We start from the raw sequence: 17,884 nt of genomic DNA, 5'->3' as shown, positions 1-17,884 counted from the left end.
CTTTTCTCATTTCCCTAGAGAGCAAATTATTGTATAGCGAGGAGAGTTAGTGTGCCTTACAGCTGAGACATTTTCTGTCTACCTGCAGATTGTTAGGCAAAAACTTTGAAGAAGTTAGTGTTTCCTTTTAAGAGAACACTAAAGCTTAAGAAGCTGTTCTTTAGCAAGCGAGAATTAGTCATCTGCACAGTTCAAGTTTTGAGGCCTGTAAATAACATCACCGATTTCAAATAACCTTCATAGCTTGTCAGGAGAAATTGTAAGTATCAGTTAGCTGCCTTCCCCCTCCCCCCCCACCCCCATCCTTCCTTTTACAGAATCACTGAACATTAGGGATTTGAAAGGATCTTGAAAGATCATCTAGTCCAACCCCCCTGCCAGAGCAGGATCACCTAGAGTAGGTCACAAAAGAATGCGTCCAGGTGGGTTTTGAATGTCTCCAGAAAAGGAGACTCCACAACCTCTCTGGGCAGCCCATTCCAGTGACCCTCACAGTGAAAAAGTTTTTTCTTATGTTCATGTGGAACCCTCTATGCTCCAGCTTGCACCCACTGCTCCTTGTCCTATCATCGGGCATCTCTGAGAAGAGTCTGGATCCATCCTCCTGACACTCACCCTTCACATATTCATAAACAATTAGAAGAATATGCAAGATGATCTAAACTGAACTGAATTATAGAAGAAAATATTTACCCAAATTACTACCCCAAAATCTTATGTGAACCTGCAAGAAGAGTAGTAAAATAACACAGAGACAATTTTACCCTCTCTGCATCCAAAAGTTCAAAATAATGTCTGTCTACTGTAGATGTTTCTCAGAATATATTTTGAAGAATACATGCCTCAATTTTCTTCTTTCTCCCAGCTGCTGACAGAAATACTGAAGTCCAGGCAATCAGCTAGCAGAGACAAGAATCATCTTGGAATTCAAGAATTCAAACTGTAACATGAAATTATGATAAAATACCACAGAGTCAGATGTGATGATTTTCAAAGCCATCAATAAGTCTCAGGATACAAGCTTACTGTAAGAAGAACCAAAGATTAATATTCACTCATACCATCAAAGAACAAAATACCGATACTCAAATAGGCTTTAGTATTAACACATACAGAAGAATTCATCAAATAATGACCCATTAGCTAAACAGATTAATTTATTGTGTGGCATGTTCTTGAAATCCCTCTCATTCTAATTAGATCTAAAGTAAATTCAGAGACTAAAATCACCACATCCTGGTTTTGTTGCAAGTATTTTTGTTACCTACAGATTTAAAGCATGGTTCAGAATAAAACATGCATGAAGCTCACTTTCACCAAGGAGTAGGTTACCGCTATAATGACTCAACTGAAAAATAAATTGTTTGGGTTTGGGTTTTTAGGTCATGATCAAGAACTTGTACTTTGCCGGACTTAACAGGTTAATGTGAAAGTAATCAGGTGCTGCAACATCAGTACAGTATGAAACAGCTCCACTCAAGAACAGGTAATTTTCCTGTTATGCAACCCCCTCTGATTTTTGCTATTTGTTCCAGGTCTAACCTTAATTTGTTAATAGCAACTTAATCTGCTAATACAGTATTAACTTTGACTGTATCTTCTCTAATTGCAGCATTAAAACAACATTGAATTACAGTAAAAGATGCCCTTCATTGAAGGTCTATGCCCCTTTATGATAGTTTGTGTGCTGGTACAACAGTTTTGCATGACTGGTGGAAAGACAAGCAATAGATCTCCCTCTCCATCTACCTTTAGTGAGACCTTCTAGATCAGAGATACAGTACAGGGAACATGCCAATACCCTTTCTTGAGCCAATACCAAATACTTGTGCATGTTTTGGTGCTCTATGCTCATGTGACAAAAGACAACCACAAATTTTCCATCCCATCTAAAATACCTTCAAATAAATGCACAGTAATTTAAAGTTATCCAATTGTAACAATAATAGTGAACTTAGTCAGTTTGGGGGGTACTATCTAACTGATGGTCAACAACAAAACTAGATGTTCAAAATTATCATGCTATGCAATTCTCAGATAGTTTACCTGGACAATAATTTTTTACCCTGCTTCTGGTTAAGGAAGAGACACTGATTTTAGACTGTAGTTTAGAAAATAAGCCTATTTTAAGTCCTGAAATAATTCCTTTCAATGGGTGCTTTTTGTATTTAAGAAATAGACACGCTTAGCCTTGCTTGCATATTAAGTCCTGTACCTTTGGGTTTCATTAAAAACTTAGATTTCTACTTCTTCTTCCAATAGAAGAAAAATCACAAATAGCATTGCCTATAAGTAATACTTCAAAAGAGGTATTCTTGTTATTTTCTGTTTTGTAGACAAACTGTAATACAGTCTCAATTAATGACCTCAATTAAATGTTTTTGCAATTCAAGCAAACATGTTTTACTATAACACTGCCATTGAACAATATCTCAGATCATATCTTATTCAAGCCCTTTAGTATCTTGCTGGAAAAGAAAAATATCTTCTTAAATGTTTACCTTGTTTTCCACAGAAACTTTGAAAAGCTGTCTGGGGAGAACCGAGTTAATCCCACTCTCAGTTTTCCAGACTAAGAAAATCCATTTGCAGAACTGTTAAAAAACCCCAATGATTTAGAAAATCACAGAGGAGTCATACTTGGGTATGCATTCAGTAGGATGAACTAAGTAAAGGAAGAGAAAATCAGCAGGATGCTCGGTTTGTTGATGCAAATTGAGGATGCTGCTCCAGGTGACAAGAGACTTCACTGAAGGCCATGCCAGTAAGAATCTGCTTGAACTAAAATGACAAGAGTTAGCTAAGGTAGTGGGGGGGAAAGAAAAAGAAAAGGAAAAAAAGGAAAGGAGAGCAGAGGGAGACAAGGAATAGAAAGACAGAGTAAGCCCCAAAGAAATATCAAGAAAGTGATTGGACAATGACAGAAATAGGTACAGAACCTATTTACATCGCCAAACACTGCCCTTGACCAGAACATACATTTGGTTTGTTCCTTAAAGCATGTGTAAGTCAAGCCATTCTGATCCATGTTGCTTTCAATCATTCAGTGCCACAAGGTGCAGAGCTGAGGACAGAATACACACCAGTCAAAATCCTCCCCCTCTGCCTCAGACAGCTTTTAACTGATGGAAATATGGGGAAGGAAGGTGATAAACAGAATTTTAAAAGGTTTCAACCTCCTGCATGTAGACCAGGGTGCAAACAGTTATTGCATTATCAGGCTGAATTCACACTAGCAGTAAAATTTGAAATACTGATTTGAAATTTTGTGATGCTGCAATTTCAGATGATTTGTAAGAAGCATCCATGTAAAGAACACACCAATAGCTGTCATTAATTTTTGTTGTCTGAAGTGAAATGGCAGGTTTGGGCAGCATGCACAGTCCTTTACTGTGCATGTACCTCTTCTCAACACACAAAAATCTTTCACCTTCCAGACTGTCAATCTTGCACCTTTCTGATGTACTGAATTATTTAAAAAGAAAAGTAGGAAAGCTTGTATTCATTCAGTGAACTAGAACAGCTCATTCAGAGCACTGGATAAAAAGGTTCTTAAAATACTTTATTTTGCCTGAAATTCAGTTTAAAAGGAAATCAGTTTCCCAAATACAATTTCTTATGGCAAGATTTAGAACTTACTGTAACACGCATGGCAGTCAACTGTGAAATTTCAATGTGAAACTAAAGCTATACAAAAAATTAAGTGCATATTTTTGCACCAAGATAGACATACACACAGGGACATTAAAAAAAAACCCCAACAATGAAACAACAAAACAGACAAAAAAAAAACCCCAAAAACAAAAACACAACACAAAACAAAAAAACCCCACCAAAACAACCCAAAAAACCACACCACACAAACAAACAAAAAACCCCCCAAACACCCATGTACATATTCCACACCCCTCAAGCCAGAATCGCAAACATCTACGATTTCGGGTTGGAAGAGACATTTACAGGCCCTCTAGTTCAAACCATGTTGCAGGGAGCAGGGACACCTTCAAGAAGGCCAAACTGCTTAGAGCTCCATCCAATCTGACCTTGAATGTTTCCAAGAATAGGGCATCTACCACTTAGCAGGGTAAAGATCCAAGTCTCAAAACCCCCTCACAAAGCTGAAAAGCATAGAACAAAAATTGTACAGCTGGAACTCTGTTCTCTGGGATATTACTGCTTCCATTTTGGAAAGAAGGCAAGGACATGACATAGCAGTTCTCCCCCATTTCCATGCCCCCAAAAAGAAAAGATACTGTTAACTGAAGTACTATCCCCTACATGATTTTGATAAATGAGATACTGGTTTTATGCTGCATTCATTAATGGGTTCACGGGGAAAAAAGAAACAAACAAACAAAAAATCTCCAAAATAAAACCCACAAGTCTAACATTTAATAAATGGATTTTCCTTTGAAACCAAGTCTTTCTAGTGAGAGAGGCTGTTTACTGCAAAAGCCCAGGTAGTTTCCCTTCCTAGTAAGAGGAGAAACTTCAGACCTCACAGAACCAAACACCCAGTTTGAAAGATCCAATAAAGTATTTGTGTGGAGTATACTTACATTTTGTGTATGTACATTTTAAAATGCTAAATACAGACTACTTTTAGAATTATACCTACCATGTGTTTCACCTTCTAATCTGTTTTTCTAAACTACTGTTCAGTACTTCATGTATTTTTGTGGGATCAAATTTTCTTCTGCTTGCACAGTACAAGGATACAGAATAAACGCCTTATTGTTGAAATATTATGCTGTTTACCATTAGACTTGATCAGTTTAAAATTCCAAAGTAATCCAAAAGCTTTTCTGCAACAGTACACCTGTGTGTTGATGTAAATGAAATACCATTATGTAGAGATTCCTTTTATATTCAATGCTATTTTAGTGTAAGTGATAGTGATTAGAGCTCCTTTTGTGAGTATGGGGGTGGGGTTGCCATTTGGAATGGTCTTTTCTCTTTTTTCTTTTTTTTTTTCTTTTTTTTTTTTTCTCTTTCTCTTTTTTTTTTTTCATTATGAAGGAACATTGCCTCAGCTTTTTTTGGTTATTGCTTTTTTTTTTTTGCCTTTTTTTTTTTTTTTAAGACCATTCCATTTCTTTATTTTTTAACATCTTAAAGTCATAAGGACTTATATGCAAAGCAGTCATACACTTTTATCATGAAAACCCATAGGTAAAATACGTACACAAATCCAACAAAAGGCTAGTACATAGTAAAGCCTAAGCATACTACTATGCAATATTATGAATACATAACTTTAGAGACTTTGATTTAGTACTGTTATCTATTCATTTCTGAAAACATTCACAAAGATTTTAAATGCAAATTTCCATTCCGTATCTGGAATAAAACAAAAATTACCTATGTTATAACAACTTTTGGTCATTTGTGTTTGACCAATTTGGTAAATTACAAAGAACCCAAAGAATTCTGTAACTTCCTGTAGAACTATGTAATAAAAACATTGCATATGTTCCTAGTATGATGTCTTTAGCAATCATTTACTGAAATGTAACTCAAACATCAATCTCTCAAAACATATAACTGACCAGCTGCTTTTTAGTCTATATCTGAATCCAAATTCATCACAAAACCCCTTTTTAATACAAAGATGCAGAAGTACATTAGATAATACTAATGCAACACAGGTGCAGTGCTAGCATTGCCATTGATCAGTCAAATCATCTTCTCCATGAACGAGACTCATTATCTTCCTCCTCTTCATCATCATCTTGAAGCAGCGAGTCATCCACCAAAGATTCTTCCTGAAACTTCAACAGAAAAAGGATGTCAGATGGTTAAAGATCAAAAGGCAAAATACAAATCTGATACTTATCATTTAATAAAGAACACATCTATTTTTCATCAACAAACAGTAATGCTTTCAAAAAAGCGGACCGTATGTGTACACATTTTACACATATATGAATAAATGGCAAATGAAACTTTATTTTCTTTTCATTGCACTTCAAAATGACTGGGAGACATCCACTTCATATTTATCAAACAGCTCTTCTGATTCTTCAGTGTATAATTCATGGCCAATCTGCAAAGTTTTCATGAAAGTTTGGATGATTTATTGAAAACTAACATTAGGTTTTGCACATCCACAGTAATTACAACTGTTTTCATCCAAGAGCTCAAGCTACCTGCACTACAGCATCAAAAAGGTTGAATCTCAGGTATTTTGATTTTTGATTGATTAATCAAGCATAAAACTGATAAAGTTTAACACAGTGAAGCAGGGAACAAGGTATTTAGAAAATTTACACAAAACATATTAATCTATTTTTAATTCCTTTCAGTAATGACATAGTAACTTGTCAGATTTCATAGACTGGATTGAACTTCTGTTAATTAACATGAAGTTCTTGAACCCATCTGGGACCTGGGGATCACAACACAATACTTCATATATTAACTTAACCATATGCTAATAGCAATGAAAAGCTCACAGAATAAATGGCATCTAAATACAAAATTGCCCAAGGAATATTGAATAGAAACCTGTCATGTGAAGAAATTTGGTGACAGTTAATTCAATTGTACAAAATTAAAAAAAAATCCATTCTCATTAAAGAAAGAAGTACAGTTAACTGGAAAAAGACTGTTTTGACTTCTTCCCCTAGTGGCATTTCTTTTTCAAAATTCACAAACCAATTTGGTATTTTGAGTATAATGAGACATTGCATGAAGAGATCTTATCCCACTATTCCTACATTAGCCAATTAAGGGCATATGGATAAAGTTTGAATGTCTTCCATGCATTATGATGAAGATCAACACTCAGCAGGTGTAACAAAAGTTAATAAATGCTCAAAATTATTCCTTCACCTGTATTCACCAAGCCATCTCTCTATAAAGGAAAATTACATTCTGATACTTGTTCCTCTAGAATGGTACAAACACATGTTTTGGACAAAATCCTCAAATTTCCCTCATTCAAGTTCAATACTGGTCCCCTGCCGTTTTTCTAGGAATATCCTCTAGAATTTTTGTTGGGTGAGAAATGAAACATTTCTGCCAGGAAAAGTAACATGTCTGGAATTTCAACAGTCTAGATAAACAAGAAATGTATTTATAGATTAATCCACTTTTCTGCTATTGTAACATGAGCTAGATTAAAAAACAAAAGGATGAATCAACAAATTATTTTCCTTTGAAAATGCTGTTCTTTTGTCTTAAGAAAAAAAAAAAAAAAAGGCAAAAAAACCCCAAAACACAAGCTTACTTCTTCTTCTTCAGGTTCAGCTTCTTCTGTTTCAACAGCTGACATAGTAGCAACAGGCTTGTTCCATGCCAACTTTAACTCCTGTCCTTTAAAACGAGATCCATGAATTGCAGCCTAAAACAAGTTTAAAGCTTTTAGTTACATATTTTTCTGGGGAAAAAGTAATTTTAGTAATGCTTAAATGACAGAAAAAAACCCAACAGCCTGCTCTTCCAAAAGAAATTTCAAGTCACAATATATGCTCACACTGAATTACTGTTAACAGGTTAAAACTAATCAGCTTCCTTCACTGCACATGGAATTCACAGATTCTTTCAGGAAAATCATCAAAATATATTCAAAAGAATGTAAGCTTGGGAAAGCGTAAACCGTTTGGTGATGTGGGTAACATACTGAACCAAATCTTCCTAGTTTTCAGTACTGTCTGGGTGGGTTACTCGCCTTTCAGACAGGCACAAAACTGTTAATGGATAGCTTACTGGAAGAAGTAAGACATCCCACAAATACAAATGATTCAAATATTTAAGAAATGCCAAAACTCAAATAACTAAGAAAATCCCCTCTGTGGTTACAACTTAATCTACTGGAAAATGTTTCACTTCCTGTAAAGCCACTGTAATTGAAACGTAAAAAAAATTTAACTTATGGGATATTCATGCCTTTCTAAGTACCAGCTGCATTAAGTGGCTGCTTTGGAAATAGTATGTTCAAATTAAAGTAACATGAATGAGCATAAATCAGCGTTAGCAACATTCCGAAATAACCGTCATGGCCACAGAAGATTTATAGTACAATCTGAAAGCACAGCATAATGTGAAATGTAGAAACAATTACGTGTTCAATGACATCTGAACATGAATTGTGTGATATTATAAGTCCCCAGGTATAAATTTTAAATCTGTACATATAAATTTATGATAAATTTAAAAGATTCTATGCTTATTAAAATGCAGCTCAGGAGCTTTTTGTCCATGGTCTCATCACAATGTCACACAAGTAGAATTTTTAGAAGTACTTATACGTGACATTTTACGTCCAGAAACAACTTGTAATCTTTGGAAGAAATTACTACTACATAAAAATGCAACATTTTACAATAGGGAATCCTCTTCTTCCTTCGAGGCTAGAAGATATATGGTCATAAACTGTAGGTCTATTTTCATTTAAGAAGGTAAAATATTAGCTACATTTACTTCACAATTGGCCTCAACAGAGGCTTTTAATGATTGCCCTCTACAACTTCCCCAGCTGCCAGTCTTAAAAGTCTGTTTTAGTAGTAAACACAGAAATTCCAATGGAAATACATAGCTTGTAAGAACATCTTAATGAAAATACAAATTTTACCATATTTGAACAAACATGGTCTTGATAAATTTTTAATTTAAAACTGAAGGTGCAATTAGGTACAAAGTCATGAGACAGTTACAAGTTTTTACGTTAACTGGGACACAGAGATCTCAAACACTGATCATGAATTCTGACCCAGCTAAAACATCCCCACATCATGGAACTTCACCTTTAATATAGCTTGAAAACTCCATATATTCTATTTGAGAGGGACTGTAGAAAACCACAGTGCTTTTAAATGCAGTGAAATTTCCTTTCTTCCCCTGCCAGCATTTTCTGCACTTCTTTTTCAGGTGCTTCCCACCTTTATAATTTTATGTTTAGTTCCAAAAGACAGTTTTTTGGGTACAGAAATTTATCCACAGCTGAAATTACTCTCTATGTCAATTTTTAAGCAACAAAAGTTGTAACAGTAAATACTGTATTTTGCTGATCAACAACTCTCTGTAATAAGACTGTTATGTTCCTTGTTGTGAATCATACTTCACCTGGGAAAAGTAAAGATTTTATTTGGATGGTCCACAAAAACAGATTAGTGTTCTAGGTGACATTTTTAATTTCTGGGAAGCAGAAGTTCTTGACTTAAAACATTCCTCACATAAACTACAGTATGAAACAATACGAAGGGGCAAAGTAAGTACCCAGTGTTAGGAAGCACCAAAACTAAAATGCCCATCTTAATTCAGTCTACTTACATGTATACTAATTACAACAGCTTTTGGTATCTATCAGTCAGTATATAGCACGTAGCATTAATTATGTAATTATTTTGTAAAATGACACAATCTCCTTTGAGTTAGTGCTCACCACTGCTATATGTAGGAGTTTCACAAACAAAACTTCTGTGTTTCCATAAAACATCTTTGGCACACACATCAAATTGGTTTTCAAGTAAATCAGCAAAATGTTTTTGTAAGTATCAAAAACTACTGTCTTCACTGGCTAACCTGCATTGTAAATATCACTGGTATCTCAAAATAAATAAAACAAAAAAAGAGAAGTCTAGGCAGGTGTATAAACTGTAGATTCTACAAGATGAACTCTGCAAAAATATAAACATAACCCAAAATCTTTCCATACAACCATACCGTAAATATGAATCCATTCTTTCTGGAGTCCCTGCTATCAGGATAACTCCTTCCAAACAGTGACGCAAGGATTTCAAAGAAAACAAAATCATTTGTAGAACAACTACGTTTGTTATTTTGCACAGGTTCACACATTGCCTACATCATGGGCTGAATAAGGCAGGGGCAGGGGCCCCACTGTGCCTATATACAGAGTCCTAATGATCCTAAGGATGCTGAAATATAACGTAGGTCAACCCTGGATTTTAGTCTTTAAAAATTACTTGCATGAATATATTTATTTTTTTCATTTCCCAATTTAAAAACAAAATAAAGCAAAAATAGAAGAACAAAAAAGAAAATCACATCAGACAGGTTTTCAGGTAAAAACAAATCCAACTGATCCCAAACAGGATATACAGTCTCGCTATGTGGGATGTCAGAGTTCAACAATACTGTAAGGATAGCAAGTCTTCAGGTTAAAAAAAAAACCTGATATCCATCTATCAAATTCCAAACATTTCTCTTTGTCTTGCATACCCTGTATTTAAGTTTGCTATAAATATCTTTGCTTCCCAAGTATCTCAAGTATTTCAGGAATATGCTGTTCTGGTAAAGTTGTTTAACCTGGAATTATACTTAAGTGCCAGACTTCTTTTAAAATGTTTTAAAATAGTTAGCAGTATAATATTCAATCCACTATAGAAGTAGAAATTTAACTGAATGTTGGAGAGTATTTTCAACAAAGGCTATACTCACAGCTTCAGCTTCTGCTCTTGTTTTAAAGGTAATCACTGCATGAAGAGAGGAGTCATCTATCTGGCAATCTTCAATTTCACCGTATTGCTTTTAATAAAACAGAAGTTAAAAAAAGCTTAGTGAAATAGCTTTACAACTTCAAAAATGCTGTCCTAAATCACACACCATCACAAAACCATGTAAAATTTGAACAATGTACCTTTCACAGTTGTAATGCAAATGGGAGTACTTGTCTTTGCAAGGAACACAGTTATTTTACTTGCATTTTTAAAACAGGGAAGAGTTGTAGTGTCTGGATTTCCCGACTGTAAACATACAGATATGAAGTAAAAGTGGTTCCTCTGCTTCCACAAAAAGATTTATTAGATGCGGGGACTGCAGAAAAACTTTCAAAACTTAACAGAACTTCAGTGTCTCAAGAACCTGATCCATCTGTTCCTATAGTGGTCTCTGTATCATCGCTACCTTAATGCTGCCATCACTGCAGGCTGTGATGCCCAACAAATATGTACAACTGGAGCACTGCTCACGTGCAGAGCTGTGATTTATCACAGAACTGGAAATACAGCACAGTCACTCCAATGGAATCTGGAGAAAGTCTGAAACAGCAAATGTACAGCTTGCAAAATTAAGTAATTTATCTCAGTGTTACACTACTAATATTGGGAATACAATCTTTTTGTTTTGATTTTTAAAACAAAACAAAAGATAGTAAGTTACTTCCTGCAATAAAACTGAAGTATATATTAAAAAATTATGTTCTGAGCCAATTCACGACCACAAGCTGACACCATGTATCAAGCTTCTAACAGTGCCAAATTCTCAGTCTTTGTTTTTGTATTATTCAGTCAGTAACAGAAGTACATAATGAAATTAAAAACTACAGTGGCCAGCAAAACTTACATTACCAAAAATCGTAAGGCAGACTAAATCACAGTATGATGTTGTATGTGAAAAAAAAGTATTTTTATTAATGCACATCACTGAAACGGAAATGTCATATGGTTGACAAAGTGGATTATATCACTTGATTTTACAGTTAGATGTACTTTTTTGCTGGTTTTGTTTTATTGTGTTGGGGGTTTTTGTGTGTATGTGCGGGTTTTTGTTTGGTCTTTGTTGTGCTTTGTCCTTTTGAAAAACTGTTTGCATGGCTGCCAGACAGTAATTACTGAGAGCACTGACTGAAGTAGAATTTACTGGCCTTGCTTGCTCTTGGACTTCTACCTTCAGAGAGAGCCACTGCAAATAAATCATGAAAAAACAAAACTCTAACCCAATGCAGGGGAGGGATGGTGGACAATACCTGGATGAGGATTCACACAATTTCATGCCACTAGATATTTTTGGCATTCATTCCACAGAATGAACAATTTTCCTTTAATTTTTTTAATGGAGGATAAGAGATTTTTATAAATCTGTTGATTTCTCACTTTATATAGTGAGAATGTATTTGGAAACGTATATTCACTGGTGAAATATTTGCAACAGTTACATACATCAATTTATCATTTTCTTGAATAAAATCATAAGAAAAATGTACAAAAAGCTCTGTCTTACGTTTACAGACATGGACAGATACCTTTGTTTGCCCTGCCAAGATGTGTATGTATATAGTTGTGTAATTCTCATCTTGATTCTTAAATTCAGAAAAATTAGGCAAAAGCATTAAACATTTGCAGAGAAAGTGTCATTGATGATTTGTTAAGATATGTCAATAAAGACAAAAAGACTTCAAGTACTGAAAGTTTGGTATTGAATCAGCCTTCATTCTCACATTTCCTTCAGTTATTGTATCTAAGAATCTGTAATAATTTTACACATATCCTGGACAAATAATTCATTGCTTTATATTCCCATTCTCCCTTCTAAGAAAATACTCAACCCTTGTAAATACTATGAACTTAGTTCTAACTGTAGTTGAATCAACTGTGCAATTTGTTTCACCTTTTTCTGATGCCTTCTTTTTTTCCATGAACAAGTATATCATATTAAAGATTAATTCCTAATCAGTATTTCCAGATTAGGTGAATCAAGAGAAGAAAAATCATTCAAAAGACAAATGTCATCCAAAGAACAGAAAAAGTGAAATTGCCACATACCGCAAAATGAGGAAGAAGATCTTCTCTGTCACTTTCTGTAAAGGCAGAGATCTCTAATGCCCTAGGTCGATGATCCACAACTGCATGCACAGGAACTCCTCTGCCTCTACCCCGGCCTCGTATTCCTCTACCTCTGCTACGAGATGCACCCCGACCTCTTGCATGAACCCCTCTACCACGAACTGAAGAAAGAATCCCTCGTTTGGCAGCCTACGATGTTTATACATAACATATTGATGTATTAAAATTCATAATCTAAATATTTAGATAAAATCAGCAAGAACATGTTTGAGGATGTATTTTTAAGAAACATCAGAGTAAGTCCCAGAATGAACAGCTTCAAGGTCTTAAAATAAGAAAAAAATGAACATGTTATTAGCATTAAAAAGCTAGCATCATTAATTATTAACAGACCAAAAATAGGATGGAAATGGTAAAAAAGATCCAGGTATTAAAACCAAATTATCAAAAAAACCCCTCATCTGTGAGGGTTGTAGGTTTTTTTCCAATTAAAAATACAAACAGATGCAACAAGAGGAGCAGTATTAGCACACTCAGCTATGGTGTAATGATCTTGAACAAGCATCTACTTTCCTATTGCTACTTTACACATCATTCAATTCACGTATTTTCTAAAATGTGTTATTTATGAATAAGCTTTCAGTACATTTATAAAAGTTTATTCACCATTAGATTTTACATATCTATTCAATTGGCTTGGGATACTAACAACCTATTTCCACAATTACCAAAACTATGCAAAAACTTAGTTTCAAAGTAAGATCTTAATACAACTTAGCCATATGTATGTGCACTGTATATAACTGTAGTTATATATAAGACATGATCAAACTTCATTAAGGTAAGAGGGATTTAAGCGACACAGCAGCCTGTTTAACAGTAAAAAGAGATAAGATTATTATGCAATTAAACAGATACGACAATTATGTAAGAGAATAACAGAAGACCAAATAACACATGGCATTCAGAATTTCTCAAAATAAGGAAGTTATTAAGAATCTTGCATAGCCTTCTGATTTTTTTTTCAAAGCAAGTACCTCGAGAAAAAGTGTTTCTATACACTGAACACTTCTTGAAACATTACATTTGCTTTTGGCAAATCCTCCTCTTGAAACCAACACTTCAGCCTTTTTGGTTAATCTCATTAAGAGAATGCTAACACTTTAAAAACAAACAAAAAAATTCAAGCAGTGTTTTTTAACTGTTCTGTATCAAACACATAATCACCTACAGGTAACAATTAAAAACCACGACATGCTACCCAGGAATTATTAATGCCACATATCTATAAAATATCATGTATCTAAATAGTTACAGAATTGAAATACATTAGTAATCAAAAATAAAGACAATACTATTTCTCTACCTCAAATTCAGAAACTGATTTGTTAAAGTATCATTGCTATGAACTTCCACCTACATAGAATTCAATATTGCACTGTGGAAAAAATAAGTTTATGATACAATATACAATCTGATAAATAGATACAGAAATATTTGATTAACTTGCTACAAAAGAAGAGATACACATACTTCCAGCTGTAGCTCTGTGTATTTCCGTCTTAATTCAGTAACTTCCTCCCCAGCTTGCATCTTCTTATATAAATCCAGTTCAGTATCTAGCAACTCTTTCTGCATCTAAGGAATTGTTATGGTAAATTATTAGTTCCACAGAGTACATTCTATACTGAGGAAATAATTTTCCAATAAAAAACAAGACTCCATTGCTATGCTCCTATCAGCAGGCAATTTCAGAAATACATAACTACTTAAAACACTGGCTAGCACTAGCCTCCAGGTAAGGTGGAAGTACAGCAGCTTTATCTGGAAAACAGATTCCTAGAAAGTAAGGAAAGGAAATTTGAAAACTGGAAAGTGTAGTGAAATTTTAACCTTAACGTTGCGACTTATTAATTGACATCACAGCGTAACTTTGCAGGTATACTGCTTAGTATGCTAGGCTTCCACTTCCAAAAACAAACCACGCAACAGCTGAGGAGCCTTGTGGGCAGAATAAAAGATGGATTTGCAAGCAGTATGTTTCTGAGCTCAGTGATACAAAAACTTTTTGACTACCACATAAAGCCAAAGTTAATGGAACTTTTTTGTAAACTAGAAATATGCGAAATAGTAGATGCAAAATTACATGGTAGCAATGAGATAAAACGGTATGCCAGCACAAAAAGCTGCAGTACAATTATGAATGGATACAGTATAGAATCAGTATTAAGAAAAAGCATCTAAGTTTATTACAATTCCATAGTGTAAAAATGCACAAATAATAGTTCTGTTCAGACCACAGTAGAAAAAACACAGTAACAAGACTTCTGCTAGCAAAGAGTTGGTCTTTGATGCACCTGGAGTTGCATTTCCAGCACCTCAAAAAAATATATTAGAAAGTTCAAACATTTGTGTAAAACTGAAAGTTATCTCTGAATTCAAATACATGCTCATTGCAGCCACCGAGGTACAGATGCTGGTACAGGATAAGGATTTATGTGGCCATCAAAATTTTGTATGAAGTGATGTTCCAAATTAAGGTGTTTTTTTTTCCTTTTTTTTTTTTTGGTTTTAAATCTAAATGGAAAAAACAGCAGACAAATGTTCCAATGACATTACAAATGAAGGACAAAAATTATAGATTACGGGTGAAACAGTTTTATATTTACACTCATTGATCTAAAACCATAGCATGTCATGTATTCAAAAGCTATTTGTAAAGAGATGAAGGTTTCACAGTTGTGACAGTTGCAAAACAAGTATCACCACTGAATGACAAAGAAGGGGCAGGGGGCTCTTTGGTTGTTTTTTCCTGGCAGCTTTGAAAGAAAGCAAGCTGTATTATTTGAGCTGTTAACTTCAAACTGAACCCCCTTCAGCCCCACTTTCTGATTATCTACAACTATAACAAAAGAAAAGAAAAAAAATCCATTATTTCCTGTGTAACAGTTTCTTAGTTTTCAAAATTGGAAATGTATTTCTAGTGCACTCAATGAAGATTTCTCTTACACAGAGCTACATCGGGTCTCAAGAAGAAACTACATCCTTTAAGATACACCAAGAGGCAGCAAATGATTCTACACCTTGTGGAGAGGGGAAGAGTATTTTGTAATCTTCAGGAACTAGAGAAAGATAAAGACAGGTAAAGATCGTTGCCCTCATCTTCAAGTCGTCAGGGTCTTCTGAGCTGCCCCAGGTTTTAAAGGCTAAGAAAATGGAAGACAATCTAGAGCAAAGTGTTTAAGAAAATTGTCAAAGCTGTAAATTTTAATTGAAGGCTCTATTAATTTCTCACTTTCACAAAGGTCAGATGAGACTGAGTGTTTTCACTCTTTCAAGTGCTAGCAAAACAGACACTCTACAGTCCCCTTCAGACAAAAGCTATCAATAAAAATCAACTTATCTACAGTTCGGATATTTTGTACATTACAAAATAGGATTGCCAGAAATGTTTCTTCACTTTCCATATTACAACTGCATCATTAAAACTGTAATTCAAATTAGTACTTTATTAAGCTAAAACAACAATCACACAAGGAACTGGTGGACCAGGTTGACAAAAAATAGTGGTGTGGGCAGAAGAGATCTCAAGATCAACTAAACTGGTTTGACCTCAAGTATACACATAGCAACCCAAGTAAACAAGGGAGAGCCTACAGAACAGTACCACAGGGGAAAATACAAATTTGTTTTCTAGGAAATCAGTGCCTCTCCAAAGATTGTGGTACAATAATGCACGTAAGGTGTAAAAGAGGAACTAAAAGTCTGTGTGCAGTTAGAGGGTTACAATCTCAGAGGGACTACAGAGGCATCCTGAGAACACACACTATTGGAGCAGTGCAGCCGATGGATACTGTAGTTTCTTAAGGAAGGACAAGTCAGGATACCAAGGAGCTGGAGCTGTCCTTTATAAGACAGGGCAGTATGAATGCATGGGCCTCTGCCTGGGGACAGATGATGTCAGAAGTTTAGGAGTCAAGATTAAGACAGCAGATCTACCTGGGTGAGATCACAGTGGGTATGTACTACACACTGTCTCAGCAGGTAAAACAAATAAATGAGGCCTTTTTCATATAATTGAAAGAAGTCTCCTGTCTGGAGATCCAGGTCTAGGTATCTGCTAGAAAGGTAGGCTATTTTCCAGAATCACTTTCTCCACGTTCCAGGGTATGCAGGAAATAAAGCACAGGCAGCAGAATGCCTGCCTGGATGAACAGGGAGACCTAACAAAACTTAAATACAAACCAAGTTGTACAAGAGGTGGAAGCTGGGTCAGATCACAGAAGGAATATAAGGAATACAGAGAAATTATTTAGAGTTGAATCTGGCAAAGAGTGAAAGAAGAAGAAAGGCTTCTTTATGCAAGTGTATCAGCAGTAAGAGGAACACTACGCTGTCAAAAAACGAGGGTCAGATACTGAATATGCCAGGAGACCTGGCAATAGACACGGAAACAGTGAAGATACTTAACAACTTCTTCTCCTCAGTCTTTACTGGACAGACTTGCCTCCAGCAATCCCAGGACCCTGAGACTACTGGAAATGCCTGGAGAAAGAGACTTGCTGGACCCAATACGATGCAGCCAGTAAGTACTGAGGGAGCTTGCTGATGTCCTTGCAAAGCCAACCTCAAGTATCTTTTGAAAGGTCACAGCATTTGGAGGACATTCCTCAGGACTGAGAAAAATCATATCTTTACTGGAAAATAGTCTGTATAAAACCCTGCTCTTTTGTTAGTATGCACTTCCTCACTACATAAAAGAAAAGCTTGTAATATGTTTAAAAGAACACTTAATCATTTCCTAAGATGCTATTTGTCAAAGTCTTGCTTAATTCTTAATCACCTTGTGACCTGTTTAGGAAAGAACACCTCTATAAAAAGCAAAATACTTCCTTCTAAAATGTAATATAATTGCATCTTCAAACAGCTAGGAAACTGGTTATAGCCAGTTATACTGCTTATACTAACAAGAATGACAGCAGAGAAGAGAAACACCCCTCATAGTCACAACCCAAGCACGGCTAGCTAGATGTAAGGAAAAGTGACCAGTGTGATCTTCAATCTGAAAGTGTAATATATTGAAAAATCTCAGAAACTTTATAAAAAGACATAGAAAATTAAGTATTAGTCAACTAGCTCATGTATTAAACCTGACCAGAGATCACTGTTACATAATGTTAATATTTTTTGCCTAAGAAATACTGTTTTCATGATTTCCATTCAGAATTTGAGACCGCAATAAAAGATACACAAAAGACTGCATAAGACACAGGAAATAATTGTATGCCTTGTTTTGATTTCTGATTTTCCAGATGATGTAGCATCTCTGTAACAGTAGGTAAGCCCTTTAGACAACA

General features: G+C 35.1%; 1 protein-coding gene across 5 annotated transcripts in view; it reads right to left on the bottom strand.

Annotated features, from left to right (window-relative positions):
* Nucleotides 1-5,009: 5,009 nt before the first annotated feature.
* Nucleotides 5,010-17,884, bottom strand: part of RBM26 (RNA binding motif protein 26) — a 52,572-nt gene continuing 39,697 nt past the window's right edge. For 3 of the 5 annotated variants that reach the window (XM_054162997.1, XM_054162994.1, XM_054162996.1), the window contains 5 exons: nucleotides 14,061-14,165; nucleotides 12,507-12,716; nucleotides 10,405-10,491; nucleotides 7,232-7,345; nucleotides 5,011-5,771 (listed from right to left, as the gene is read on the bottom strand). In XM_054162997.1, the coding sequence (XP_054018972.1) occupies nucleotides 5,682-5,771; nucleotides 7,232-7,345; nucleotides 10,405-10,491; nucleotides 12,507-12,716; nucleotides 14,061-14,165 (606 nt within the window). In that variant the 3' untranslated portion in view covers nucleotides 5,011-5,681. Of the gene's footprint in view, nucleotides 5,772-7,231; nucleotides 7,346-10,404; nucleotides 10,492-12,506; nucleotides 12,717-14,060; nucleotides 14,166-17,884 lie in introns of all 5 variants that reach the window. The other 2 variants (XM_054162993.1, XM_054162995.1) reach the window with 1 other exon arrangement.

The sequence above is a fragment of the Dryobates pubescens genome, chromosome 7 (assembly GCF_014839835.1).
Source record: "Dryobates pubescens isolate bDryPub1 chromosome 7, bDryPub1.pri, whole genome shotgun sequence".
In the NCBI taxonomy this organism is placed as follows: Eukaryota; Metazoa; Chordata; class Aves; order Piciformes; family Picidae; genus Dryobates; species Dryobates pubescens.
This window is presented reverse-complemented; position numbering and strand designations above follow the sequence as displayed.